This window comes from Pagrus major, chromosome 1 (genome assembly GCF_040436345.1).
Source record: "Pagrus major chromosome 1, Pma_NU_1.0".
Classification (NCBI taxonomy): Eukaryota; Metazoa; Chordata; class Actinopteri; order Spariformes; family Sparidae; genus Pagrus; species Pagrus major.
Genome location: NC_133215.1, coordinates 4429971 through 4456680, shown reverse-complemented (window position 1 = coordinate 4456680; position 26710 = coordinate 4429971). Strand labels below are relative to the sequence as shown.

The window sequence follows — 26710 nt, the reverse complement described above, 5'->3', positions numbered from 1 at the left end:
GGAGGAGGAGGAGGAGGAGGAGGAGGAGGAAGGCTCCTCCACACAGACTGGGTGGGGTGTTCTCACCTCACTCACCTTTATTTTGAAATTAAATAATCATAATGCATGAGAGTACAGTGGAAATTGACCATGACAGATACTTATTTGATATTGTCCTGTACCTGGCCTCAGGAAGTAGACTTTTGTTGTGTATTCCTTGATAAGAGTATAAAAATACTCCACTACAAGTAAAGTCCTGCGCTAAATATACTCAAAGTGCAAAAAGTTAAAGTCCTTTTAGTGCAGTAAAATGTTCCCTGTCAGTGTTTTCCTATTATATCTGATGTTTTTGATTAATACTATCGCTGCATTAATGTGTTAATATAACATGTTAGTGCTGTAGTTGTTAATCTTATTTATTTATTTATTTATGCTGATACTTATGTTATGTATGTTTATTCTGGGGTTAAGTTAGTTAAATAAATGATTTAAATACTTCTCTCACCACTGGTTGTTAGTGCCAGACTGCTGCTGTCCCCCTCCAGCTGACCAGGTGGCGCTACACTACCAGAATCACAACCGCTAATAAGAACAACGAAGAAGAAAAAGACCGGAAGTGTTCATCGAGGCGTCGTTTTCAAAGCCCGTTAACGGCCGACTGTTGTCTTGGTGCTGCGTTTGTGGACCCATAAACAAGACAACACGACCACTAATAACACACTTCACCTTTAATGTTTCTTTAATGGATTCACTGTAACAGCCGTAGCCCTCTTTCAGGTGAGAAACAAACACATTAAACGTCCGTTTGTAGCTAACATTGCGCATATTTACTGCTTGTTTTGCTGCTATAGCGTTAGCCTAGCTTGCGTTTGAGAACGATATACCGAACCCTCTTCAGAACTCTGTCACTTTAAGCTCGGCTTGCTTATAAACAACTGTTAAACTGCATTTACTAACTAAACTTTTAGGTTACATAAAGTCTATAATCTACTTGTAAATTCGGCCCGTCATGAGTCACAACTAGCTAATTTTATTTGGCTGGAAATGTGTTCACAACGCTCGTATAGTACCAACGTTGCTAGCTAACTATACTTTTGTATCAAGTACCAACATTTAGTGGCAATTAATTTAACATGTTTAAGCTTTTAGTGAAATCATCATATAGGCTTTGTGTCATATTATGCATTTAGATACGGTCATTCTTACTTAACTTAATAGTTTACCAGTTTGTAAAATTGTCGCTTGAGTGAATGGGGTTCGCTTTGAAACAACCGTATACTCGTATTTGTTGATTTGCACTTGATTGTCAGATAATTAAAACAACAGATCTGCAATGTATGCTACCTCCATGAAAGTTAAACGTGTTCAGTCTGTTTTAGAAAGTGTTGATTCAACTTTATTGTCATTTTGGCGGCTTTAGTTTGTGGTGCTGTTGAGTTTTAATGTCTCACAGCTGAGAGGTGTTTATATTGTAGGAATTAAGGTTGACTGTTTATAACATATAGCTTATTTGACATTGATTTTTATCAAATTTGTTATCTTAAAAACTTACTGAATCCAAACAATGCTAAGTTGAGAATACACTGCTCAGATTTAGTTAGGGTTATTGGGATATGGGTGCGTGTGCATGGATATGTAATACGTAGTCAAATGAAATGTGTCGACCACAAATATTAACAAAACACGTGTAATTATTTCCAATGTGGTATCAAAATACTAAAGACATAAAACAATAAAATGATGGAAGCCTAAATGAAATCCTTAAAGCCTAAACTCAAAAAACACCCACATCAAATCACCTACAAGTCACCTCATTCCTCCTTTCCCCCCCTTCAGGATTCATGCTACCTCACTGACTCGAAACCGAAGGACATGATGGACATCCTGGATTTCACAGAGGAGGAAATTCAAGGACAGCTGGCGGTCATGGGCTACAGAAACATACCAGTTCACAGGATGCACGAAGTCAAGCAAGGTGAGACCCTTAAACATCCATCCTCTCTCCCTCCATCCCAACCTGACTTGTGTTTTTCAGCTTGTTTGAGACCATGAATGTTAATGTTGTGCATTGATGTTAAAAATAATTACGTGTCAACATATTGTTGTCAGACTCTTAAATGATTATATCTCAACAAAGGGCTGAAGACCAGAAAGATGACAACAGTGGTGATTTTCACGTTTTCCCTCGTCCTAAAGGATCACAGCTTCTCTTTGTGTTATGTCAGGTGTTGATGAACTGATACAACGTGGACGAGGGAGAAGCCTCGCCTCGCCCCCTCAGACAAACACAGCCGAGTCTCAGACAGCCACTTCTCGGCCGAGTCCTCCTGCCTACACCAAAGAGAAAGGTCAGGGACATATCTTACTGCGGGATAATAACAACTACATGTTTATAACGCCTTTATCCAAAAAAAAAAAGCACATCAGTCAAGTGCAACAATTTCAGATTCGCCTGCATGTTATCTGGTGAATGATGTGTTTTTCTTCATAGTTGGTCAGCGCTACGTTGGAAACTCTGGTGAAGGGTTTTTCTTGCATGCTGGACCGTCGGACTATAACAGAGAGGTAAGTGTTAAATAATAGTGCAGTGTTTTTAAGGCTATATTACAATACACATTATTATTTCTATTATATTTATGTTGATATTTTGAAATCTCTGCAAATCTCCACATTTCAACTGGACAAACAAATATTGAAATGGTCACACTTTAATCTTAATCACACACATGTTGATTCATTCTATGTATGATTTAACACAGGTGCCCACCACCAGTCAGAACAGAGACTATGGACAGCAGCGGAGACACTTCGACCCGTATGCTCAGCACTCGGTGGCTCCGAGGCACCAGCTGCCTCCAGGTGCTCCCAGCAGGCTGCAGGTGGAGCCGGATCCGGACGACACCCTCGACCCACCATTCACTGACAGCTACACATCCTCTCCTGACACCCAGGACAGACGCTTCATCAAGAGGAAAGTCCTGAGGTAATTTTAAAGAGTCTTCAGCTGTTGTTTCAACCATTCATTTATTTGTTTATTTGTCACGTTTCAGGTTAAATTTTTTTTTACATTTGATCTTTAAAAAAAAGCTGAATGAAATATTGTTTCTCTCATGAGTGGGTTACAAAAACAGACAAAACATCAAGTGTCTGACTGCAATCAATGATCTGAATGTGTTTAAATCAAGTGCATAATGGTCAAACAAAGTAGTTTAGATATTTCTGATTCAGTTTAAAATGGCTCGTCTGCCAAATTCAGTTCACTAAAGATTTTAAAGAAAAGAGGAAAAATAAATGTAGACCTGTGAGACAGAATAATAGCAGGGAAAAAAAATATTTACAGACAATGAAAAGCATAAAACAAAAGAAAACTGTCAAACACTTGATGATTTTGTTTACTTGATTCATTTCAGCAGGAGTAAACAGAAACGGAATGTGTGACACACTGAAAAAGACACAAATTTAAACTGAAAACTTACAAAATAATTGCTCACTGACTCACACGCTGCATGAAAATAACAACTGTCTGAAAAATAAATCCAAAACAATATAATTTGTCATCAGTGGATCAGGCCGGGAAAGAGTCCTCTGTGACTGCTGGAACTGGACCTTCGTTCTTCATCATCTCTGCTGGAAATGTAACCATAATGGTGTTTTTTCTTTTTCCACCAACAGGAAACATAAAGGACAAACTCTCGTCTGCGATGAATCCGTCTACAGTGAAGACTCAGGTAGTGACAGTGACACCGTTATTAACTTCTGATCATCTGTTTAAAGTTTTTGTTCTATAATAATAATAAAGATCTTGATTGAAAATCCCTTTAAATCAAACTCAGGTTACAAAGTGCTTCACACAACATCAACAAATTATAAAATCATTATAGAATATTATTAATTTGGGACTTTAAGGTGACAAAAGACAATTCATGGAAACGGCACAAAGAAGGTAACTCCAATAACAGTAATATAAAAGAAAAGTACTGAAGTAAAACTTGTATAAGCTCCCTGATAATATGTTTTAATGATACTGACTCCGTGTGCTAAAGTTGGAGATCCACCATTTCAAATACCCCAATATAATCCTTTAATAATAAGTTATTTTAACTATTTGTTTTTAAGGATTTTGCTGAAAATAAACAGGATATTATGTGACTTTTCATATGAACCACAAAGTAACAAATTAGGAAAAGAAAAATCACGTTAAAAGTTCACTTTAAATCTTTATTGTCCCACAAGCAGCATAAAAACATCTGTCACGTTTCTTTTAAATGGAAACCAGCTGTGAGATAAAATATCGTGGAATCAAACAAAAACAGGGAATAAACACAAAGACACAGAGATGTAATACCTTTGGTCACCAGCAGCTGGAGCTGTTTCTGTTTCGAGAAGAGGGTGAAGCTCCTGGATATCAGCTTTAATCCTCTTAGCTCTCTCCTTAAGCCCTCTGCCTCCACACATCACTCACCTCAGCAGGAGAAAGAGTCGCCACCATGTACAAAATGTACAACAATCGGTTTGACGACGAAAGTGACGATGACAAGAATTCTCTCAACTCTTCTTTTTGGTCCGATGGAGAGCGCGAGGCAGACGAGGAGGAGGAGCAGGAGGAGGAGAAGGAGAAGGTGGAGGTTGAGCGAGTGATCAGCGAGGAAAACTCCAAACCTGTTGTCGCTGCTGAGGAGTCTCTGCAGGAGGCTTCAGGGGAGGAAAAGCCTGAACTGAATGAGGACAACATGAGCGAGGAGAGTCTGGAAGGTGGAAGCGATGATGATGATGATGATGATTATGATGAGGATGATGAATATGATGAAGAAGAAGATGATGAAGAAGAAGAAGGTGAAGTAGGAGAAACAGAAGGAGAGGAAGAACAAGGACAAGCAGGACAAGAAAAAGAAGAAGCAGCAGAAGAGGAGGAGGAGGAGGAGGAAGAAGAAGGGGAAGTAGGAGAAACAGGAGAGGAAGATGAGGAAGAACAAGGACGAGCAGGACAAGAAAAAGAAGAAGCGGAGGAGGAGGAGGAGGAGGAGGAAGAAAGTGAAGTAGGAGAAACAGAAGGAGAGGAAGATGAGGAAGAACAAGGACAAGCAGGAGAAGAAGAAGTAGAAGAGAAGGAAGAAGAAGATAATGAGAAAGTAGGAGAAGAAGAAGAAGAAGAAGAAGAGGAGGAGGAGGAGGAAGAGGAAAAAGAAGAAGAAAACTGTAGCAGCAGTTGTGACAGCCCAGCTCCGAGTCTGATGACCTCCGGCTACGGCACCTACAGACCGGAGGAGCAGGAGGGAGGAGACTACAGAGACGACCACACCATCACAGAGTTTGATCAGGACAGTCGAGGAGATCTGTCCGAGACAAAAGACGACGAAGAGGACGATCGATCGCTTTGCAGCTTCGGCGGGTTTGACATTGAACCCACAGAGGCGGACTACAGCAGGACTCGTCCACTGAGCGTGTTAGACGACCCTGAGCCTGAAGCTAACGTGGTGTGTTGTGATGATGATGATGATGATGGTCTGCATGAAGAGGTGGACATCACACACATGAAACCAGAAGACGATGAAGACCAGGGGGATGAGGAGAGATTTGAAGATCTACATGCAGCGTGTGAAAATGAGGCGACAAATGCTACAGCAGAGGAACCACAGCACGTCTCTGTAGCTGAAGACAAACTCCTGCTGGACGAGAAGCGTTTGGAGGGTGACAGTGTTGATGTTGGAGGGCTGAAACAATATGAAAGAGTAGAAGAAGAAGAAACGCAGGACCTCAAAGAACCAGAGGACAAAGTGGAGTCTGATCCGGACGAGTCTGCAAGCAACAAAGACATCAAGTTCATCGACTCCAAAGTGAATTTCAGCCAGATGACGTTTGACAAGATGTGTGAGGAGTGGGAAGGAAACCTGAGACCGAAGAAGGGTAAACAGGTTCCTGTCTCACTGTTTGAGATATTTATGCTGTCTGTCTGTTCACATCGTCAATATCAGGATGTTAAAAGGACAAAAATCGAGCCATTTCTTTTTCTTCCGACACTATTAACACATTTAATTTTCTGTATTTATCAAGTGTTCAGACGGAATTACTATTTTTGTGTGACTACCACCTTTACTGGTCAAAGTCTATTAAGATCTTAGTTCATGTACAATAACTTACTTCCTTACTGTAAATCAGGGCTCGTCTGTAGCGATGTGATGACGGTCGACCTTGTGCAGACACTTCAGACAGGCTGCACGCTTCAAACTTTTAGCTCGGCAGCTACAGTGAAGATTTTAGCTTAAAGTGTAAATAACGTCTTTTCAAATCAGTTTGAGATCTTGTTGCTTCCAGTGACTAGACGAGCTGTGTGGAGCCATTTTAGGTTATTTTTCTGTGTTTTTTTCACGTTTTAAATCAAGTCTCCAGCTGCTTCAGTTGTTTAGCAGAATGCTGCAACTCTGTTTTACTGTGAAGCTCCAGAAATGTTTTGTGGAAACTTCACCTGACTTTATATCAGCATGGAGGGAGGAGATGACTTTTCCTTTTTAATATGTGTAATGTGAGTGTTCCCAAAATGATGAACTGATTCCTTCTAATTGTCCACAGGTTTAGATGCAGCAGCAGAATAAGTCCTTTCACCTGCTGGAAAACTGATCTGATTGATCCTGATGATCTCTGATTGTGATGTATGTGTGTGTGCAGACGCAGCGAGCAGTCTGGAGGAGCGACTGGCGGACCTTAGTTTGTCCATGTCGCCTCAACACGACTTTGAGACGGAGACCGAAGACGTGACCGGTCAGAGCGACACCCAGAGCTCAGAGTCAGACGGAGTCCCTATGAGCGCCTTCGAATCCTACATAAGAGGCATGGTGGGTAATGTAGTCTCCCAGAATGTTTGTGTCGGGTCCAGAACAAAGTCTGAAGAGTTGGAGCTGATTTAATGTCTTTGATTGTCACCGACTCGTCACTTTACTGTCGTTCCTGTTTGCACAGACTCGAGCTCAAAGAGCCGGTGACATCAAGCCCAAACACAAGTCCTGTAAGTCAACACAGACCTAATGTATCAAGTCATATTATTGTTTTAATGACACTGAACTGTTTTATAATTCATCAACAAATGTTTGTTTCAGTCATCCGACCGGTGGTGAATCAGCAACCAAGAAAGAAGACGGACCCAGTGGCCAAGTGAGTTAAAAACAGACTCCTACCTGGGAAACATAAATTAACTCGATCCAGCAGACACACAAACATTTGTCTTCCTAGATTCACATTCAGTCCGACAGTTGACGTGTTTGGTCCTGTGGTTTCCTCGTCTCTGCAGATATTTCCAGTATAAGCAGCTCTGGGACATGTTTAAACTTCCTGGAGAGCAGGACAGGAGAGCCGTCCGCCTGGAGATAAAGGTGTGAAAACACAACTTCTGTACAAATATTGTGTCCGAATATTTACCTTGAAGCTCTCCTCTTAGTGTCGGCTGCAGTCGTACTTCATTATTCTCCAGTGTTCAGTTTTGACAATTCATACACTTCTCTACTATCTGCTGTCTTCAGTCGTTGGACTTTTAATCGGCCTCATTGAAACTGAAATATGCTGAAAACACAAGTTACAACTTTTGTTGGTTTTGCTTTAAAAAGTTTTCCTTTTTGTTTTCAGGAACGACTTGCGTACCAGCCTCCACCAGTAAGTACTCTCCCAAATATTCTCCTTAAGCCCTATGTATCATAATGTTTTATTAGACAGTTACAAAACACTTCCAACTTTTTGAGTTTGTTGTCACCGTCAGCTTTCTGTGCGTCATGTGTTGCAGTGGAGCTGATCACACAGTGCAGGAACTGTTACTGACAAATCTTTGTTGTAACATCTACACCGATATAAAACAGTGATTACAACAATTCTGCATTCATTTAAGAACTCATAATGAAAGATGTTTCAACAGCAACACATGTTCTCCTGTTTTCATTAGTATCCAAACAACAACTTTACAAGACAGAAAAATCACTGCTGTGATCATCTGTCTCTAAACCTCAGTCCGTACAGTGTGACGACAAACATGAAGCATCTTTCTTTTAACCATTCATGTGTAAACGTAACACGAACGTCTCCCGTCGTTTCTGTGGACTAAAGGCTCATTTATGTTCAAAAATAGATCTGTTTGTTTCAAACGATGCCACAGTCGCTGCCCACATACTTCCATGTATCCTTCATGTTGGTATGGATGTTGTTAAGCAATACAACCACTAGAGGGTGCTGTTTAGGCCTCCCATGGTCCTTCACTTTTCCTTCTCCACCGTCCAACTCACATTTAATTCCCATCCAGTCTCCTCCCAGCTGTTCTGTAGTCACTGTTTGTCTCTGTGCCCGGGCAGAGTAACATACAGACGGATGTTAATGATGTTTAAAACTTCTCACTAACTGATGACCTCTCCTCAAAAAGCTCCGCCATTTTTAAAACTTCCTCCTTTTGTCTCGCTTGAAAAATTGACTGCACTGCCCTCTAAGACTACTGCTTCATTGGTCTGTATCCGTGAGTTTTCAGAAAACAAGCAGAAATACGGATGAAATGAACACAGATTGTGGATCTGTATGTAACGTAGAGCATAAATGAGCCTGAACACGTCTGACAGTTTTCAGCAGGGACTCACATCACTGTTGAGGTCCATTAAGTCTTGTTTTGTTGTGTTGCAGCCGAAGCCTCGGAGAGTTTACCTGCCCAACACCTACACCGTGCCAACAGATAAGAGGCGCTCGGCGCTGCGCTGGGAGATCAGGAACGATCTGGCACACGGACTCGTCCCGTACAAATACAGCCATCGATTTTAGGCCTTTTGTTCGCCACATGCCTTTTTAGATACTTTTAATAAAACTTTGCAATGTTTTTTTGTTTTTTTTCATTGGCATTATTTATTGATGACTTGTTTTTTACATAATAAACACATAAAGAAAACATCTGTCTCACTGCAGTCAGTGAATATATTACAGCTGGGTTCGTGTCCTACGGGAGGTCTGAGTAGGGCAGTTTGAACGGGTACAGAGGCGTGTAGCGCTCGTCGTGCCAGAGCAGCTTGTCTTCCAGAAACTTGATCGTGTCCAGCGTGAGGACGACCGCTTCATGTTTCAGCAGGCTGTGGACATTCAGACCTGACGGAGAACAGACGTGTCCGTTGGTTGGTTGGTTGGTTGGTTGGGTTGTCAGCAGGATTACACACAAAAAAATCTAGTGATCTTAAATTATGGTTTAGCATTTGTAGGTATCCTAACATTTAGAGTGATCCAAGGGTCTAATGAATTTAATAGTTTTAAGGTACATTTTTTCAAGAAAACCAGAGACATGGAACAACAACACTTTAACTACAGTAACAGTTTGTGTGTTACGTCACATTTTAGCCACAGAAGTGCTGCGTGTCAACTTACCGATGGCTGGAATAATGTTGACCGTCTTCAAACTTGCTGTTGCCTGAAGGATGTTTTCAGGAATGTCTTCAGCTCTGAAAACAACAAGAACAACTTCAGTACTGAGCGAACCGCAGAGGAAATATGTTTCTATTTAAGTTGCACTCACACATCGACTATTAGCACCGACTGTCCCCAGTGTCTCTGTTTGATGAGCTCCAGCAGGTACTGAGAGTCAGGAGTGGGGATGTTCAGAGAGTCCACGATGTGAAGGTAGTCCTGAGAAGATACACAATATTCTGCTCAATGTGTGGGTCAACACTTCAAGTAAAAGAAAAAGATTAGAGCTGAAACGAGCTGAATTATTTTGACTGATTGTGATGTGGGCTGCAGGTCGGACAGAACAAACAACAATATTTTTTCACTTCCAATTTCAATTCACCTTGAAAAAAAAAATTCTATCTAAATAATCTCCAGATTCATTGATTAAACAGAATATTGTCAGCTGAAGCCCTACTCGATTTTTGTCCATATCTCGCATATTGCCTTTTTTAAGTATTTTAAACTGATAATTTTTTAGGCCTATGAAAACTAATAAAATATTAATTTCACACAGAACTGATGGAGTTTAAGCTGATTTGTTTTCAGGGACAGTGTCCTGAGTTACCTGAGCCATCTTGGAGCTCAGAGCCACTTTGAGTCCGAGCACTCGAACCTTCATGGGTAACATGTAGTAGTAACTGGTCGGTCCTCTGGGTCCATGAGCCACCCCACCTGAGAGAAACACATCAGCTGTCAGACCTCTGACCTCCAGATCAAACCACTGAGGCGGAAACATCAGATTTCTGTCACAGATCTGTTTTGTGTCACTTCAGAAGACGACAGACTGAAACAGAATTCATTTACATCTGAATAAAATATTAAAATCACATGAAGCAGACGAATGGAGAGAAAAACTGGGCGTGGTCACCTCCTCTCCATAACGGTGATCTGATGCTTCCTTGACGCGCTCTTCCGCTTCCTTTCTGTTTCCATGGTTTCTTGCCTCCACCTCTGACCTCCGACCTGACCTTTGTGTTGGCGTGGCTCTGACGGATCAAAACAAAGATCAGTCAAGTGATCATCGCCTTCTGTCGGTCATGTTTGAGATCCTGTGGGTGACCTTCTGTTGTGTTCAGCCACGATTCTCACTGCTCATGCTGACTGGTGTCAAAAACAGTTTATCATTCAGTAAACAGGTTTCAATGAACTTGGTTGGGTTTCAGCCTGTAATGTAGTTTGATCTAAATTGTTTTCTTTCTCTATTTATGACTGAGAACTGGTGGATAAAAAAAAATTCACCTTGAAAAAAAATTCAAAAATTGAAACCAATGAAAAAGAAAAATTATTGGAATTTTTTTTTTTCAGGTGAGAAACAAAGTGATTTTTAAATTATTTTTCCAGGAGAATTTTTTATGTGAAACTAAGTGAGCAGTACGTTTTGGCAAGAGTCTTTTTTTTTTTTATTAACCCTGAAAAAAATTCACCCTGAAATAAAAATTCACCTTGAAAAAAAAAAATCACCTTGAAAAAAAATTCACCTTGAAAAAAAATTCACTTTGAAAAAAAAAATCACCTTGAAAAAAAAATTCACCTTGAAAAAAAATTCACCCTGAAAAAAAATTTCACCTTGAAAAAAAAATTCATCTTGAAAAAAAAAATTCACTCTGAAAAAAAAATATTTACCCTGAAATAAAAATTTACCTTGAAAAAAAAATTCGCCTTGAAAAAAAAATTCACCTTGAAAAAAAATTCGCCTTGAAAAAAAAATTCGCCTTGAAAAAAATATTTACCCTGAAATAAAAATTCACCTTGAAATAAAAATTCACCTTGAAAAAAAAAATTCACTTTGAAAAATAAAAATTCACCTTGAAAATAAAAATTCACCATGAAAAAGATTCACTGTTTCACACATGAAAAAAGAACATTTTTTTCACATGTATTCACAGATGGAAAAAGATGAAGGAGCTTAGAAAGATTATCCTCGTAAAACTTTCCCCAGTTCTCACAACACAAGAGAGAAAAACCAGATCAGAGAACCAGAAAAAGAGTTTCTTCACTTGCCCTTCAGGGCTTCCGTAGTAAACCCCCCCACCAAATACATCTAACATTACATGAAAGAACAGAAATTACAGCATCAGACGACAAACAGGACAAACTTAAAAATAAGTGATGACTCACAATTCTTTTGAAATTTCTCTGCCATGTTTCCACCGCATGGAGAATATCGAGCCTGAGAGGAGAGAAAACACACACCTGATTAACACTCCATACATATAACACACTTTCCTTTAGTACCGAACTGACAAAACTCTCCAGACGTGTGGTGACAGTTTTCATATCGAAGCGTTTGACAATGTGAGCTCATCTCTACCTTGGAGGCACTGCGAAGACATCCGGGTGGAGCTGAGCCAAACCCACCGGCTCGCCGTCCCGGCTCTCCAGAGTCTCTACCCACCTGTGGACGGGCCTCAGATGAGCGGGAACGACGGCATCGCACTTCCTCAGGACGGGCAGGGAGCAGTCTGCAGGAGGAGGAGGACGCTCTGCAGGAGGAGAGAGCAGTCAGTGACGGACAGCCTCGATAATAATGCACACTTTACAACAACAGCTGCAACACACAGCCAACAAGTTTAGATTGAATTCATATGTATAGAAGTCAGTTGTTTTGACTTACTTAATCTGGCGGGATCCACGAGGTTAGTAGGCAGCAGTAGATTTGGAGGCAGAGCGCTCTCACCAGAGAACGACGAGGCGAACTGAGGGGAGAGAGCTTCTGGTTAGTGGAGCAGGTTACCGAAGCCTCGAGCGACGATCATTTGCAGTGATTTCTTGCTTATTGTGTCAAAAAATCAAATGTGAAACATTTTATAAGCTGTAGCCTTCAAATATTTGCTCTTTCACTTCATAACTGACTTTAGCACTAAAACAATTATTTTTATTATATTAATCGATAGTCAAAAAATGAATCTGCAGCAATTTGGCAAAACGATTTAAGCACTTTATCAGGAAAAGTGTTAAAAAGGGAAGTGAGGATTTGCTCCTTTTCTCTGTTTTTAATAATTATGATTGGAATATTTCACCTTCAGCTTTGGGAATTTGTGGAAATCTTTCACTACTTTTTAATATCCAGCATTATTAACAAAGCTACAAAGTGCTTTACAGGGACAAGACAAAATATTAATATAAAAGAAATAATAGATGATTAATCTGTGGTTAAAATAATCTTGATTGCCCAAACTGTCATATTCTTTCTCAGGACTAATTAAAACATTTAGCATTTTGTGGTTTAACTCTTATTCTTGATCATATTGATGGAAGATGCAGGCTTTTCCTCTTCTTCATATTCTCTCCTTGAGAAGCACTCAGATTCATCATTATTAGACATGTACGAGTTAGATGTTGAGGTCATCAGTGGAAATAAATATCTACATCAGCTGTAGTTTTCAGGTGATTAGAAAAACAATACACCCGTCTGATAAAGATGCTGTTTTCTTCTGCATATTCACCGTCACTTTCTTTACTGGAGCCTTTAACTGGGATCATAACAGCCAGAGTTATGACTGTAACCACGTTAATGTGACTGTGTGATGCTAATCCGCTGCATGCTAACTGTCACTCACCCTCTTGACGGCTCCTCTGCCACAAACTACCACAGAACAGCGAAACATGTCGTTGTACTTTTCTTCCACACACACACACACACGCGTAGTTTACTCCTCAGTTAGTTTCAATTCACATTATAAACGGGATCGGTGTGTGTTTGCTGCAGGAAAGGTCGTGGTGCTGTTCCGTGTGGTGTGTTGACGCGCGTTGATGACGTAGCGCATCAAAACGTAACTGTTGCGCGACGGTTAGCTGTTTTGACGCGTGTTGATGACGTGGCGCATCAAAACGTAACTGTTAAGCGACGGCTCCTCATTAAGCTGTCAGCTGTGTTTTTGTTTCAGAAGAGGAACGATGGATTTGTTTTTGTTTGTGTGTTTGTTTTGTTTGTTTATGTTAGAATAGTTTTATTGATTTAACCCTCATGAGACTAATAAAAAAAATGACTCAGACCACATTTAATACAAAAAATGTTCCAAAATATACACAGTGTGTTATAGACATATTATATGAGCTTGGTTGAAATTTAAAATAAAAAATAAATAACAAGCACCTTTCCAACTATGCAATACGCATTAATAAATAAAAGTAATAATAATTATATGTCAACTGTTGGGTGAGTACTAAACTTTGAAAAATATTTTATTTTTTGAATTATTATTTATTTAGGGTCCCATTATTTTTCCTCTGTACCATTATGTGGAGTTCATGTCTACTGTTTTTGTACAGGCTAAAAAAAAAAATCTACCCTGAAAAACAAAGTTCACCTTAATAAAATTCTTGCCTTGAAAAATAAAAGTCACCATGAAAAATAAAATTGTCACCGTGAAATTTATTTTTTCACCTTTAAAAAGAAAAATTATTTTCGCCTTTAAAAAACATTTCACCATGAAAAAAAACTTTCAGCTTCAAAAAAGTGTTCACCTTGAGGAAACATTTTCACATTGAAAAAAAAAAATTAACTAAAAAAAAAAAGTGTCAGACTTTTTTTTTCACTGATTGTTTTTTTTTTAAAGGTGTAAAAAAATGAAATTGAAAGTGAAATTTTTCACCTTTAAAGAAAAAGAAAATTTTCACCGTGAAAAAAATAAGTTTCACATTGAATAAAACATTTCACCTTGGAAAAACTGCACTTTGTTTTGCACCTGAAAAAAAATATGGTCTACGGGTATGATTCCCACTTCAGGTGCGAGAGTTCTGGGGTTCAAATCCCAGATGAGCCTTCAGACTCCTCACAATTGCTGTGTAAGTAAGTACACATGACACAAATCTGCCAGAGCACTGCAGTACCTGTTCCTTCCTCCCTAAAAGAAGCTCTCAACAAGACACCTTCCAAGATCCCCGCAGATCAGTTTCAAAGTTTGAGCCCGATCGCTATTTGTTCAATTTCTGTGACTGTGCCAATGGGCTCATTATCAAGTTCAGTGATACCACCTTGTTCATTCTTTTGTAAAGCAGCTGTGAAGTCACCTGAAGCCAATTGTAAACGATTGTCGTACAGTTGTCAATGAGGCCAAATTTGAATATGTAACCGACTCCCATCCAGAATACACAGATTGATGTCCTTGAAAGACTATCCCCTATCTCTCAGGCAATGCAAGCTACAGAGGCTTGACCTGAGGAACAGACCCCCCTGTGTTCAGCCATGCATGTTTTGAATGTATGTTTTGATTCCCCAATGCACAAGTCTGTGCATTGCTGACTGCATACATTCCAATGCTTCTGTTTGGACTAAGAGCCTGTGAGGTGCTTGTTTTTACCAGGCTCGTTGGTCTAGGGGTATGATTCTCGCTTAGGGTGCGAGAGGTCCCGGGTTCAAATCCCGGACGAGCCCTCCACAAAGACTTCATGGCTGTCTACCTTTCACAGTTGCTCCATGAGCATGTCTTTGGCACAGTCACAGAAAATACATGAGACAACTACAGTACCTCCTGTCTGAGTTCGCTGAACGGGCTTGTTGCCATCTTCTGCACTTGCCAATCATTTTTGTTCATTAGTGCTCCTGGCCTTTGTTAGACCAGCCGTTGAAGTCGCGTGAAGCCACGATTGTCATTAGAGTTGTCGATGATGCCAAATTGTTTGTTTCGAATCCCCAATGCACAAGTCTGTGCAAGTCTGTGCATTGCCGTCTGCAGCCGTCTGCAACGCCTCTGTTTGCGCGAGCAGCCTGCAAGCTGCTCTTTTCTGCCTGGCTCGTTGGTCTAGGGGTATGATTCTCGCTTTGGGTGCGAGAGGTCCCGGGTTCAAATCCCGGACGAGCCCTCCTTAAACAGCTTAAAGCACTGCAAGAACTTTATTTGCAGCTTAGCACAAAGATTGGAAGCAGGAGGGCAGCGCTTGCACAGCTGCCAATGTGACCAAAGGAGGAGCCTCCACTTTTCTCTGCATCTGATGTCTCTGTGATTCATTGGAGTCTTTCTCTCTAGAAGGAAGCCCTCCCTGTGGCTCGTTGGTCTAGGGGTATGATTCTCGCTTCGGGTGCGAGAGGTCCCGGGTTCAAATCCCGGACGAGCCCTCAGCCTACTCACAATAGCTCTGTAAGTACACTCTTTCCTACAAATGACACAAATCTGCCATAGCACTGCAATTCCGTCCTCCCTAAAAGAATCTCTCAACAAGACACCCTCTGATTCCCGCAGATCAGTTTCAAAGTTTGAGCCCGTTCGCTATATAAAAATACATGACACAAAAACAAACTGTTATTTTACACTTTAAAAAAAACTATTTTCTCCTTGAAAATAATTTCACCTTGAGGAAACATTTTCACCTTGAAAAGAAAAAATGTCACCGTAATGAAATTCCTACCGTGAAAAAAAAATCACCTTGAAAACAAAATTGTACCTTTAAAATATTTTCACCTTGAAAAAAAAAATTTCACCTTGAAAAACAAAATCACTTGAAAAACATTTTGCCTTGAAAAAAAACTTTCAACTTAAAAAAAAAAAATTTCCCTTGAGAAAAAAAAATGTCACCTTGAAAAGAAATTTCACCTTGAGGAAAAAATTTTACTTGAAAAAAAAATCACGGTGAAAATTTGCACCAATGTGACAAAGGGAGGACCCTTCACATTTTCTCTGTGTTTGATGTCTCTGTGGCTCATTGGAGTCTTTCTCTCTATCAGGAAGTCCTCTCTGTGGCTCGTTGGTCTAGGAGTCTTTTCTTGTGTAGGGTGCAAGAAGTCCCAGGTTCAAATCCTGCATGAGACTTCATAGCTGTCTACCTTTCACAGTCGCTCCGTGAGCATGTCTTTGGCACAGTCACAGAAAATACATGACACAACTACAGTACCTCCTGTCTGAGTTCACTGAACAGGCTTGTTGCCTTGTTCTGCACTCGCCAATCATTTTTGAAGATCGTCTTCTAAACACGCAGGTCAGATGGAAACTTGGCACCCGATCGTCACTTGTGAAATGTGTGTGAAGATTGTTAGTCATCCAGGCCATGGATGGTCACGTCTCAGGCAACTGTACTTGCTTATAGACACCTGAACATGTTTAACGTCTTATCCAAGACGTTCTAAATGACTGGCAGGGAGTACAAGGTATTTAACCTCAGTGGGGTCATTATCAAGGTCAGTGATGCCACCTTGTTCGTTAGTGCTCCTGGCAACTCGAAAAAAAAATTTACACCTTAAAAAAATAATCTTTTCACCTAGAGGAAAACTTTCATCTTGAAAAAAACATTTCACCTTGGAAAAAAATTCACTTCGTTTTATACATGAAAAAAAAATATGGTCTAGGGTATGACTCTCACTTCAGGTGCGAGAGGTCTCGGGTTCAAATCCCGGACGAGCCCTCAGCCTCCTCACAATAGCTCTGTAAGTAAGCTCTTTCCTCACATGACACAAATCTGCCAGAGCACTGCAGTACCTGTTCCTTCCTCCCTAAAAGAAGCTCTCAACAAGACACCTTCCAAGATCCCCGCAGATCAGTTTCAAAGTTTGAGCCCGATCGCTATATGTTCATTTTCTGTGACTGTGCCAATGGGCTCATTATCAAGTTCAGTGATACCACCTTGTTCATTCTTTTGTAAAGCAGCTGTGAAGTCACCTGAAGCCAATTGTAAACGATTGTGGTTACAGTTGTAGATGAGGCCAAATTTCAATATGTAACCGACTCCCATCCAGAATATACAGATTGATGCCCTTGAAAGACTATCCCCTATCTCTCAGGCAATGTAAGCTACAGAGGCCTGACCTGAGGAACAGACCCCCCTGTGTTCAGCCATGCATGTGTTTAATGTATGTTTCGATTCCCCGATGCACAAGTCTGTGCATTGCTGACTGCATACATTCCAATGCTTCTGTTTGGACTAAGAGCCTGTGAGGCATTGATCTTTGCCAGGCTCGTTGGTCTAGGGGTATGATTCTCGCTTAGGGTATGCGAGGTCCTAGGTTCAAATCCCGGACGAGCCCTCCACAAAGACTTCATAGCTACCTTTCACAGTTGCTCCATGAGTATGTCTTTGTCACAGAAAATACATGAAACAACTACAGTACCTTCTGTCTGAGTTCATTGCCATCTTCTGCACTTGCCAATCATTTTTGTTCATTAGTGCTCCTGGCCGTTGTTAGAGCAGCCGTTGAAGTCGCGTGAAGCCACTTGAAAACGATTGTCATTAGAGTTGTCAATGATGCCAAATTGTTTGTTTCGAATCCCCAATGCACAAGTCTGTGCAAGTCTCTGCGTTGCCGTCTGCATACATTCTAACGCCTCTGTTTGAGCGAGCAGCCTGCAAGTTGGTCTTTTCTGCCAGGCTCGTTGGTCTAGGGGTATGATTCTCGCTTTGGGTGCGAGAGATCCCGGGTTCAAATCGCAGACGAGCCCACCTTAAACATCTTCGGGCACTGTAAGAACTTTATTTGCAGCTTAGCACAAAGATTGGAAGCGGGAGGGCAGCGCTTGCACAGCTACCAATGTGACCAAAGGAGGAGCCTCCACTTTTCTCTGCATCTGATGCCTCTGTGATTCATTGGAGTCTTTCTCTCTACAAATTAACCATCCCTGTGGCTCGTTGGTTTAGGGGTATGATTCTTGCTTTGGGTGCGAGAGGTCCCAGGTTCAAATCACAGACGAGCCCTCAGCCTACTCCCAATAGCTCTGTAAGTACACTCTTTCCTACAAATGACACAAATATGCCAGAGCACTGCAGTGCCTCCCTAAAAGAAGCTCTCAACAACACACCTTCTAATTCCCACAATGAAAAAAAAATTTCACCAAGAAGAAAAACTTGAAAACATTTTTTCATGGTATTTAACCTCAATGGGGTTGTTATCAAGTTCATTGATACCACCTTGTTCATTGGTGATCCTGGGACCGTGATTTTTTTTTCACCTTTTAAAAAAGAAATCTTTGCACCTTGAGGAAACATTTTCACTTGAAAAAAATTTCACCCTGAAAAAAAATTTCACCCTGAAAAAAATTTCACCTTGAGGAAAAAAATGTCACTGTAATAAAATTCCTACCGTGAAAAAAAAGTCACCTTGAATACAAAATTGTACCTTTAAAATATTTTCACCTTGAAAAAAAATTTCACCTTGAAAAAACATTTCGCCTTGAAAAAAAACTTTCAACTTCAAAATAAATTTTCCCTTGGAAAAAAAATGTCACCTTGAAATAAAATTCACTTCGTTTTATACATGAAAAAAAAAATATGGTCTAGGGTATGACTTTCACTTCAGGTGCAAGAGGTCTCGGGTTCAAATCCCGGACGAGCCCTCAGCCTCCTCACAATAGCTCTGTAAGTAAGCTCTTTCCTCACATGACACAAATCTGCCAGAGCACTGCAGTACACCCTCTGATTCCTGCAGATCAGTTTCAAAGTTTGAGCCCGATCGCTATTTGTTCAATTTCTGTGACTGCGCCAATGGGCTCATTATCAAGTTCAGTGATACCACCTTGTTCATTCTTTTGTAAAGCAGCTGTGAAGTCACCTGAAGCCAATTGTAAACGATTGTCGTACAGTTGTCAATGAGGCCAAATTTGAATATGTAACCGACTCCCATCCAGAATACACAGATTGATGTCCTTGAAAGACTATCCCCTATCTCTCAGGCAATGTAAGCTACAGAGGCTTGACCTGAGGAATAGACCCCCCTGTGTTCAGCCATGCATGTTTTGAATGTATGTTTCGATTCCCCAATGCACAAGTCTGTGCATTGCTGTCTGCATACATTCCAATGCTTCTGTTTGGACTAAGTGCCTGTGAGGTGCTTGTTTTTGCCAGGCTCGTTGGTCTAGGGGTATGATTCTCGCTTAGGGTGCGAGAGGTCCCGGCTTCAAATCCCGGACGAGCCCACCTTAAACAGCTTGAAAAACAAAATCACCTTAAACAAATTTGCACAATGAAAAAAAAATTCGACTTGAAAATAATTTCACCTTGAGGAAACATTTTCACCTTGAAAAAAGCACTGTAAGAACTTTATTTGCAGCTTAGCACAAAGATTGGAAGCGGGAGGGCAGCGCTTGCACAGCTGCCAATGTGACCAAAGGAGGAGCCTCCACTTTTATGTGACAGTCACATGAAAATACATAACACAAAAACAAACTAAAATTGCACCTTGAAACATACATTTTCACCTTGACAAAATTTTATCCTTTAAAAACTTTTCACCTTGAAAAGAAAAGTACCTTGAAAAACAAAATCACCTTAAACGAATTTGCACTTTGAAAAAAAAATTTCACCTTGAAGAAAAAATTTGACTTGAAAATAATTTCACCTTGAGGAAACATTTTCACCTTAAAAAAAACTCTCAACTTGAAAACATTTTTTCAAGGTATTTAACCTCAATGGGGTCGTTATCAAGTTCATTGATACCACCTTGTTCATTGGTGCTCCTGGGACACTGATTTTTTTTTTTCGCCTTTTAAAAACAAAATCTTTGCACCTTTAGGAAACATTTTCACCCTGAAAAAAATTTCACCCTGAAAAAAATTTCACCCTCAAAAAAACATTTTCACCTTGAAAAAAAAAATGTCACTGTAATAAAATTCCTACTGTGAAAAAAAGTCACCTTGAATACAAAATTGTACCTTTAAAATATTTTCACCTTGAAAAAAAAATTTCACCTTGAAAAACAAAGTCACTTGAAAAACATTTCGCCTTGAAAAAAAAATTTCCCTTGAGAAAAAAAAAATGTCACCTTGAGGAAATTTTTTTTTTTTTTTAATTCACGGTGAAAATTTGCAACAATGTGACAAAGGGAGGACCCTTCACATTTTCTCTGCGTTTGATGTCTCTGTGGCTCATTGGAGTCTTTCTCTCTATCAGGAAGTCCTCTCTGTGGCTCGTTAGTCGAGGGGTCTTTTCTTGTGTAGGGTGCAAGACGTCCCAGGTTCAAATCCCAGACGAGCCCTCAGCCTCCTCACAATTGCTCTGTAAGCTGCCAGAGCACCTGTTCATTCCTCCCCAAGGCGCTCTCAACAAGACACCTTCTAATTCCGGCAGATAGGATTTTTTTAAACCTTTAAAAAAACAACAACATTTTTTACACCTTGAAAAAGAATCTAACTTGAAAAAAGAAATTTCACGGTGAAAAAATTGAATTTTTTTACACATTTAAAAAAAAATGTTTTTTACACCTTGAAAAAAAAATTCACCTTTAGTTGACTGGCAGGGAGTACAAGGTATTTAACCTCAATGGGGTCGTTATCAAGTTCATCGATACCACCTTGTTCAGTATAGTGCTCCTGGCACCGTGAAGTTATTGACTTTGCATTTTTTTTATACACCTTCTACATTCTTTTCACCTTGAGGAAACATTTTCACCTTGAAAAAGAAAATTCAACTTGAAAAAGAAATTCAACTTGAAAAAGAAATCCACCTTGAAAAAGAAAATTCAACTTGAAAAAAAAATTCAACTTGAAAAAAATTCAACTTGAAAAAAAAATTCACATTGAATAAAAACTTTCACAGTAAAAGTTATTTTTTTACAAAAAAAAATGTCACTGTGACAAAATAAAAAAAATTCACAACACCATTTTTTCACCGTGAAATTTTCTTTTTCGTGACGGTGAAAGTTAAAAGTTTCACCTTGAATAAAACATTTCACCTTGGAAAAAAATTCACTTCATTTCACACATGAAAAAAAATATTAGACATTTTTTTTCACGTTTTCACAGATGGAAAAAAAGTTTCGAAAAAGTATCCTGGCAAAACTTTTTCCCACAGTTCTCAAGTCATGAGAGAAAACATGCAGATGTCATTCTTTGATTTTGTGCTCGATTGGGGAAAACTGTGACGTAGTATCCGTCTGAACTGTCAGGTACTCTTATTTTTGGATCTTGAGGAAGATGTGATGAACGTACGTTAGGAACAGGCTGCATTCTTTTCTGAGGCTTTGCATATATGTCAACGTCACCATGAGGAATTCTCCCTCATGTTAATATTACGACCTGATGGGTAGCTTACCGGTCTGTAGTTATGTGATACCTGGGGGTCTCTGAGATGCAGCTGTGGACTCCGCATTGCCACTTTTGGCATGAATGAAAAAAAAGTCACCTTGAAAAACAAAATTGCACCTTGAAAGACAGAATTTTGCCTTGAAAGACAAAATTCACCCTAAAAAAAATTCTTACTATGAAAAAAAAATTTCACCTTGAAGAAAATGTTTCATCTTGAAAAAAAATTCACTGTGAAAAAGAAATTAATCTGAAAATATTTTTTTCAACGTGATTTTGTTTTACACCTTGAAACAAAAAATTTCACCCTGAAAAACAGATTTCACCTTGAGGAAAAAATTCGACTTGAAAAAAAAAATGTCACCGTTAAAAATTCCTACCGTGAAAAAAAAGTGACCTTGAATACAAAATTGTACCTTTAAAATATTTTCACCCTGAAAAAAAATTTCAACTTGAAAAAAAATTTCACCTTGAAAAACAAAATCCCTTGAAAAACATTTCGCCTTCAAAAAAAATTTCAACTTAAAAAAAAATTTCCCTTGAGAAAAAAATGTCACCTTGAAAAAAAATTTCACCTTGAGGAAAAAATTTAACTTAACACAGAAGCAGTGGAATGTATGCAGTCAGCAATGCACAGACTTGTGCATCGGGGAATCAAAACATTCATTCAAAACATGCATGGCTGAACACAGGGGGGTCTATTCCTCAGGTCGGGCCCCTGTAGCTTACATTGCCTGAGAGATAGGGGATAGTCTTTCAAGGACATCAATCTGTATATTCTGGATGGGAGTCATTTACACATTGAAATTTGGCCTCATCTACAACTGTAACGACAATCGTTTATAATTGGCATCAGGTGACTTCAACGGCTGCTTTACAAAAGAATGAACAAGGTGGTATCACTGACCTTGATAATGAGCCCATTGGCGCAGTCACAGAAATTTAACATACAGCGATTGGGCTCAAACTTTGAAACTGATCTGCAGGAATCAGAGGGTGTCTTGTTGAGAGCATCTTTTGGGAGGAAGGAACTGCAGTGCTCTGGCAGATTTGTGTCATGTTTAGGAAAGAGTGCACTTACAGAGCTATTGTATTGCTGAGGGCTCGTCCGGGATTTGAACCTGGGACCTCTCGCACCTGAAAGCAAGAATCAAACCCCTCAACCATATTTTTTTTCATGTGTGAACCAAACTGATTTCTTTTTTTTCAAGGTGAAACTTTTTTATTTTTCAAGGCGAACATTTCCTTTTTTCTTTAAAAGGAGTGAACAAAAATTTAAGGGTGAAATTTTTTTTTTCCACAGTGATTTTTTTTTCAAGTTGAAAATATTTTTGAAGTTGAAATTTTTTTTTTCAAGGTGAAACAAGTACAGTCTTTCAACACACTTTCTAATTCCTGCAGATCAGTTTCAAAGTTTGAGCCTGATCGCTATATGTCCATTTTCTGTGACACAGTCACATGAAAATAGATGACACAAAAACAAACTTTTTTTACACTTTAAAAAAAACTATTTTCACCTTGAAAATAAAATCACCTTAAAAAAAAAAAAAAATTTTCACCTTGACAAAATTTTATCCTTTAAAAACTTTTCACCTTGAAAAGAATAGTACCTTGAAAAACAAAAATCACCTTAAACAAATTTGCACAATGAAAAAATAATTTCACCTTGAAAAAAAAAGTCATTAACCATTAATAAATTCCTACCATGAAAAAAGAGTCACCTTGAATACAAAATTGTACCTTTAAAATATTTTCACCTAGAAAAAAAAATTTCACCTTGAAAAACAAAATCACCTGAAAAACATTTCGCCTTGAAAAAAACTTTCAATTTAAAAAAAAATTTCCCTTGAGAAAAAAATTTCATCTTGAAAAAAAATTCACAGTGAAAAAGAAATTCATCTGAAATTGCTTTTTTCAACGTGACAACATTTTTTGGATGTGATTTTGTTTTACACCTTTAAACAAAAAATATTTTTACACCTTTAAAAAAATTTCACCTTGAAAAATATTTTCACCTTGAAAAATATTTTCACCTTGAAAAAAAATTTCAACTTCAAAAATATTTTCACCTTCAAAAAAAATCACTGTGAAAAAAATTTCACTGTGGAAAAAAAAATTTTCACCCTTAAATTTTTGTTCACACCTTTAAAAGAAAGAAGAAAATGTTCGCCTTGAAAAATAAAAAAGTTTCACCTTGAAAAAAAAGAAATCATTTTGCTTCACACATGAAAAAAAATATGGTTGAGGGGTTTGATTCTTGCTTTCAGGTGCGAAAGGTCCTGGGTTCAAATCCCGGATGAGCCCTCACCCTACTCACAATAGCTCTGTGAGTTAGCTCTTTACTACACATGACACAAATCTGCCAGAGCACTGCAGTTCCTTCCTCCCCAAAAGATGCTCTCAACAAGACACCCTCTGATTCCTGCAGATCAGTTTCAAAGTTTGAGCCCAATCGCTGTATGTTAAATTTCTGTGACTGTGCCAATGGGCTCATTATCAAGGTCAGTGATACCACCTTGTTCATTCTTTTGTAAAGCAGCCGTTGAAGTCACCGGAAGCCAATTGTAAACGATTGTGGTTACAGTTGTAGATGAGGCCAAATTTCAATGCGTAACCGACTCCCATCCAGAATATACAGATTGATGTCCTTGAACGACTATCCCCTATCTCTCAGGCAATGTAAGCTACAGGGGCCCGACCTGAGGAATAGACCCCCCTGTGTTCAGCCATGCATGTTTTGAATGAATGTTTCGATTCCCCAATGCACAAGTCTGTGCATTGCTGACTGCATACATTCCAATGCTTCTGTTTGGACTAAGTGCCTGTGAGGTGCTCATTTTTGCCAGGCTCGTTGGTCTAGGGGTATGATTCTCGCTTAGGGTGCGAGAGGTCCTGGGTTCAAATCCCGGACGAGCCCTCCACAAATACCTCATAGCTGTCTACCTTTCACAGTTGCTCCATGAGCATGTCTTTGGCACAGTCACAGAAAATACATGAGACAACTACAGTACCTCCTGTCTCAGTACACTGAACAGGCTTGTTGCCTTCTTCTGCACTCGCCAATCATTTTTGTTCATTAGTGCTCCTGGCCGCTGTTAGACCAGCCGTTGAAGTCGCGTGAAGCCAGTTGTAAACGATTGTCGTTAGAGTTGTCGATGATGCCAAATTGTTTGTTTCGAATCCCCAATGCACAAGTCTGTGCAAGTCTGTGCATTGCCGTCTGCAGACATTCTAACGCCTCTGTTTGAGCGAGCAGCCTGCGAAATGCTCGCTTCTGCCTGGCTCGTTGGTCTAGGGGTATGATTCTCGCTTTGGGTGCGAGAGGTCCCGGGTTCAAATCCCGGACGAGCCCATCTTAAACAGTTCAGAGCACTGTAAGAACTTTATTTGCAGCTTAGCACAAAGATTGGAAGCGGGAGGGCAGCGCTTGCACAGCTGCCAATGTGACCAAAGGAGGAGCCTCCACTTTTCTGTGACAGTCACATGAAAATACATGACACAAAAACAAACTAACTTTTTTTTACACTTTAAAAAAATCTATTTTCACCTTGAAAAAAAAATCACCTTCAAAAACAAAATTGCACCTTGAAACATACATTTTCACCTTGACAAAATTTTATCCTTTAAAAACTTTTCACCTTGAAAAGAAAAGTACCTTGAAAAACAAAATCACCTTAAACAAATTTGCACAATGAAAAAATTTCACCTTGAAGAAAAAATTCCACTTGAAAATAATTTCACCTTGAGGAAACATTTTCACCTTGAAAAAAATTCTCAACTTGAAAACATTTTTTCAAGGCATTTAACCTCAATGGGGTCGTTATCAAGTTCATTGATACCACCTTGTTCATTGGTGCTCCTGGGACAGTGATTTTTTTTTTCACCTTTTAAAAAAAAATATCTTTGCACCTTGAAGAAAATGTTTCATCTTGAAAAAAAATTCACTGTGAAAAAGAAATTAATCTGAAAATATTTTTTTCAACGTGACAACATTTTTTTGAACGTGATTTTGTTTTACACCTTGAAACAAAAAATTTCACCCTGAAAAACAGATTTCACCTTGAGGAAAAAATTCGACTTGAAAAAAAAAATGTCACCGTTAAAAATTCCTACCGTGAAAAAAAAGTGACCTTGAATACAAAATTGTACCTTTAAAATATTTTCACCTTGAAAAAAAATTTCACCTTGAAAAACAAAATCATTTGAAAAACATTTCGCCTTCAAAAAAAATTTCAACTTAAAAAAAAAAATTCCCTTGTGAAAAAAATATCACCTTGAAAAAAAATTTCACCTTGAGGAAAAAATTAAACTTAAAAAAAAAATTCACGGTCAAAATTTGCACCAATGTGACAAAGGGAGGACCCTTCACATTTTCTCTGTGTTTGATGTCTCTGTGGTTCATTGGAGTCTTTCTCTCTATCAGGAAGTCCTCTCTGTGGCTCGTTAGTCTTTTCTTGTGTAGGGTGCAAGATGCGGCCAGGAGCACTAATGAACAAAAATGATTGGTGAGTGCAGAACAAGGCAACAAGCCTGTTGAGCGAACTCAGACAGGAGGTACTGTAGTTGTGTCATGTATTTTCTGTGACTGTGACAAAGACATGCTCATGGAGCAACTGTGAAAGGTAGACAGCCATGAGGTCTTTGTGGAGGGCTCGTCCGGGATTTGAACCTGGGACCTCTCGCACCCTAAGCGAGAATCATACCCCTAGACCAACGAGCCTGGCAAAGATCAGTGCCTCACAGGATCTTAGTCCAAACAGAAGCATTGGAATGTATGCAGTCAGCAATGCACAGACTTGTGCATTAGGGAATCGAAACATACATTAAACACATGCATGGCTGAACACAGGGGGGTCTATTCCTCAGGTTGGGCCCCTGTAGCTTACATTGCCTGAGAGATAGGGGATAGTCTTTCAAGGACATCAATCTGTGTATTCTGGATGGGAGTCGTTTACACATTGAAATTTGGCCTCATCTACAACTGTAACGACAATCGTTTATAATTGGCTTCAGGTGACTTCAACGGCTGCTTTACAAAAGAATGAGCAAGGTGGTATCACTGGCCTTGATAATGAGCCCATTAGCGCAGTCACAGAAATTTAACATACAGCGATCGGGCTCAAACTTTGAAACTGATCTGCAGGAATCAGAGGGTGTCTTGTTGAGAGCATCTTTTGGGGAGGAAGGAACTGCAGTGCTCTGGCAGATTTGTGTCATGTGTAGGAAAGAGTGCACTTACAGAGCTATTGTGAGTAGGCTGAGGGCTCGTCCGGGATTTGAACCTGGGACCTCTCTCACCCAAAAGCAAGAATCAAACCCCTCAACCATATTTTTTT

General features: G+C 39.4%; 2 protein-coding genes and 7 non-coding genes across 9 annotated transcripts; 7 read left to right on the top strand and 2 right to left on the bottom strand.

The window, feature by feature from the left end:
* The first annotated feature begins 609 nt into the window (after positions 1-609).
* hyls1 (HYLS1 centriolar and ciliogenesis associated) lies at positions 610-8821 on the top strand. Its single transcript, XM_073478776.1, has 12 exons — positions 610-756; positions 1816-1954; positions 2205-2327; positions 2471-2544; positions 2739-2962; positions 3652-3707; positions 6643-6809; positions 6934-6979; positions 7071-7125; positions 7262-7343; positions 7594-7620; positions 8626-8821. Exons 2-12 carry the CDS (start codon positions 1852-1854, stop codon positions 8758-8760), a joined length of 1092 nt encoding a protein of 363 aa, XP_073334877.1. The 5' UTR covers positions 610-756; positions 1816-1851; the 3' UTR covers positions 8761-8821.
* A 14-nt stretch (positions 8822-8835) lies between these two features.
* On the bottom strand, positions 8836-13201 carry mrpl4 (mitochondrial ribosomal protein L4). The gene is made up of 9 exons (XM_073478789.1): positions 12993-13201; positions 12047-12128; positions 11744-11915; positions 11551-11602; positions 10301-10418; positions 9998-10104; positions 9500-9609; positions 9352-9425; positions 8836-9078 (listed from the first exon to the last, which is right to left on the bottom strand). Exons 1-9 carry the CDS (start codon positions 13038-13040, stop codon positions 8933-8935), a joined length of 909 nt encoding a protein of 302 aa, XP_073334890.1. The 5' UTR covers positions 13041-13201; the 3' UTR covers positions 8836-8932.
* A 1536-nt stretch (positions 13202-14737) lies between these two features.
* trnap-agg (transfer RNA proline (anticodon AGG)) lies at positions 14738-14809 on the top strand. The gene has a single exon. It is a non-coding gene; the product is annotated as a tRNA-Pro (tRNA).
* Positions 14810-15165: 356 nt separating this feature from the next.
* On the top strand, positions 15166-15237 carry trnap-ugg (transfer RNA proline (anticodon UGG)). Its single transcript has one exon. It is a non-coding gene; the product is annotated as a tRNA-Pro (tRNA).
* Positions 15238-15418: 181 nt separating this feature from the next.
* Positions 15419-15490, top strand: trnap-cgg (transfer RNA proline (anticodon CGG)). The gene has a single exon. It is a non-coding gene; the product is annotated as a tRNA-Pro (tRNA).
* Positions 15491-19199: 3709 nt separating this feature from the next.
* trnap-agg (transfer RNA proline (anticodon AGG)) lies at positions 19200-19271 on the top strand. Its single transcript has one exon. It is a non-coding gene; the product is annotated as a tRNA-Pro (tRNA).
* Positions 19272-24219: 4948 nt separating this feature from the next.
* Positions 24220-24291, top strand: trnap-agg (transfer RNA proline (anticodon AGG)). The gene has a single exon. It is a non-coding gene; the product is annotated as a tRNA-Pro (tRNA).
* A 363-nt stretch (positions 24292-24654) lies between these two features.
* On the top strand, positions 24655-24726 carry trnap-ugg (transfer RNA proline (anticodon UGG)). Its single transcript has one exon. It is a non-coding gene; the product is annotated as a tRNA-Pro (tRNA).
* A 1296-nt stretch (positions 24727-26022) lies between these two features.
* trnap-agg (transfer RNA proline (anticodon AGG)) lies at positions 26023-26094 on the bottom strand. Its single transcript has one exon. It is a non-coding gene; the product is annotated as a tRNA-Pro (tRNA).
* Positions 26095-26710: the final 616 nt, after the last annotated feature.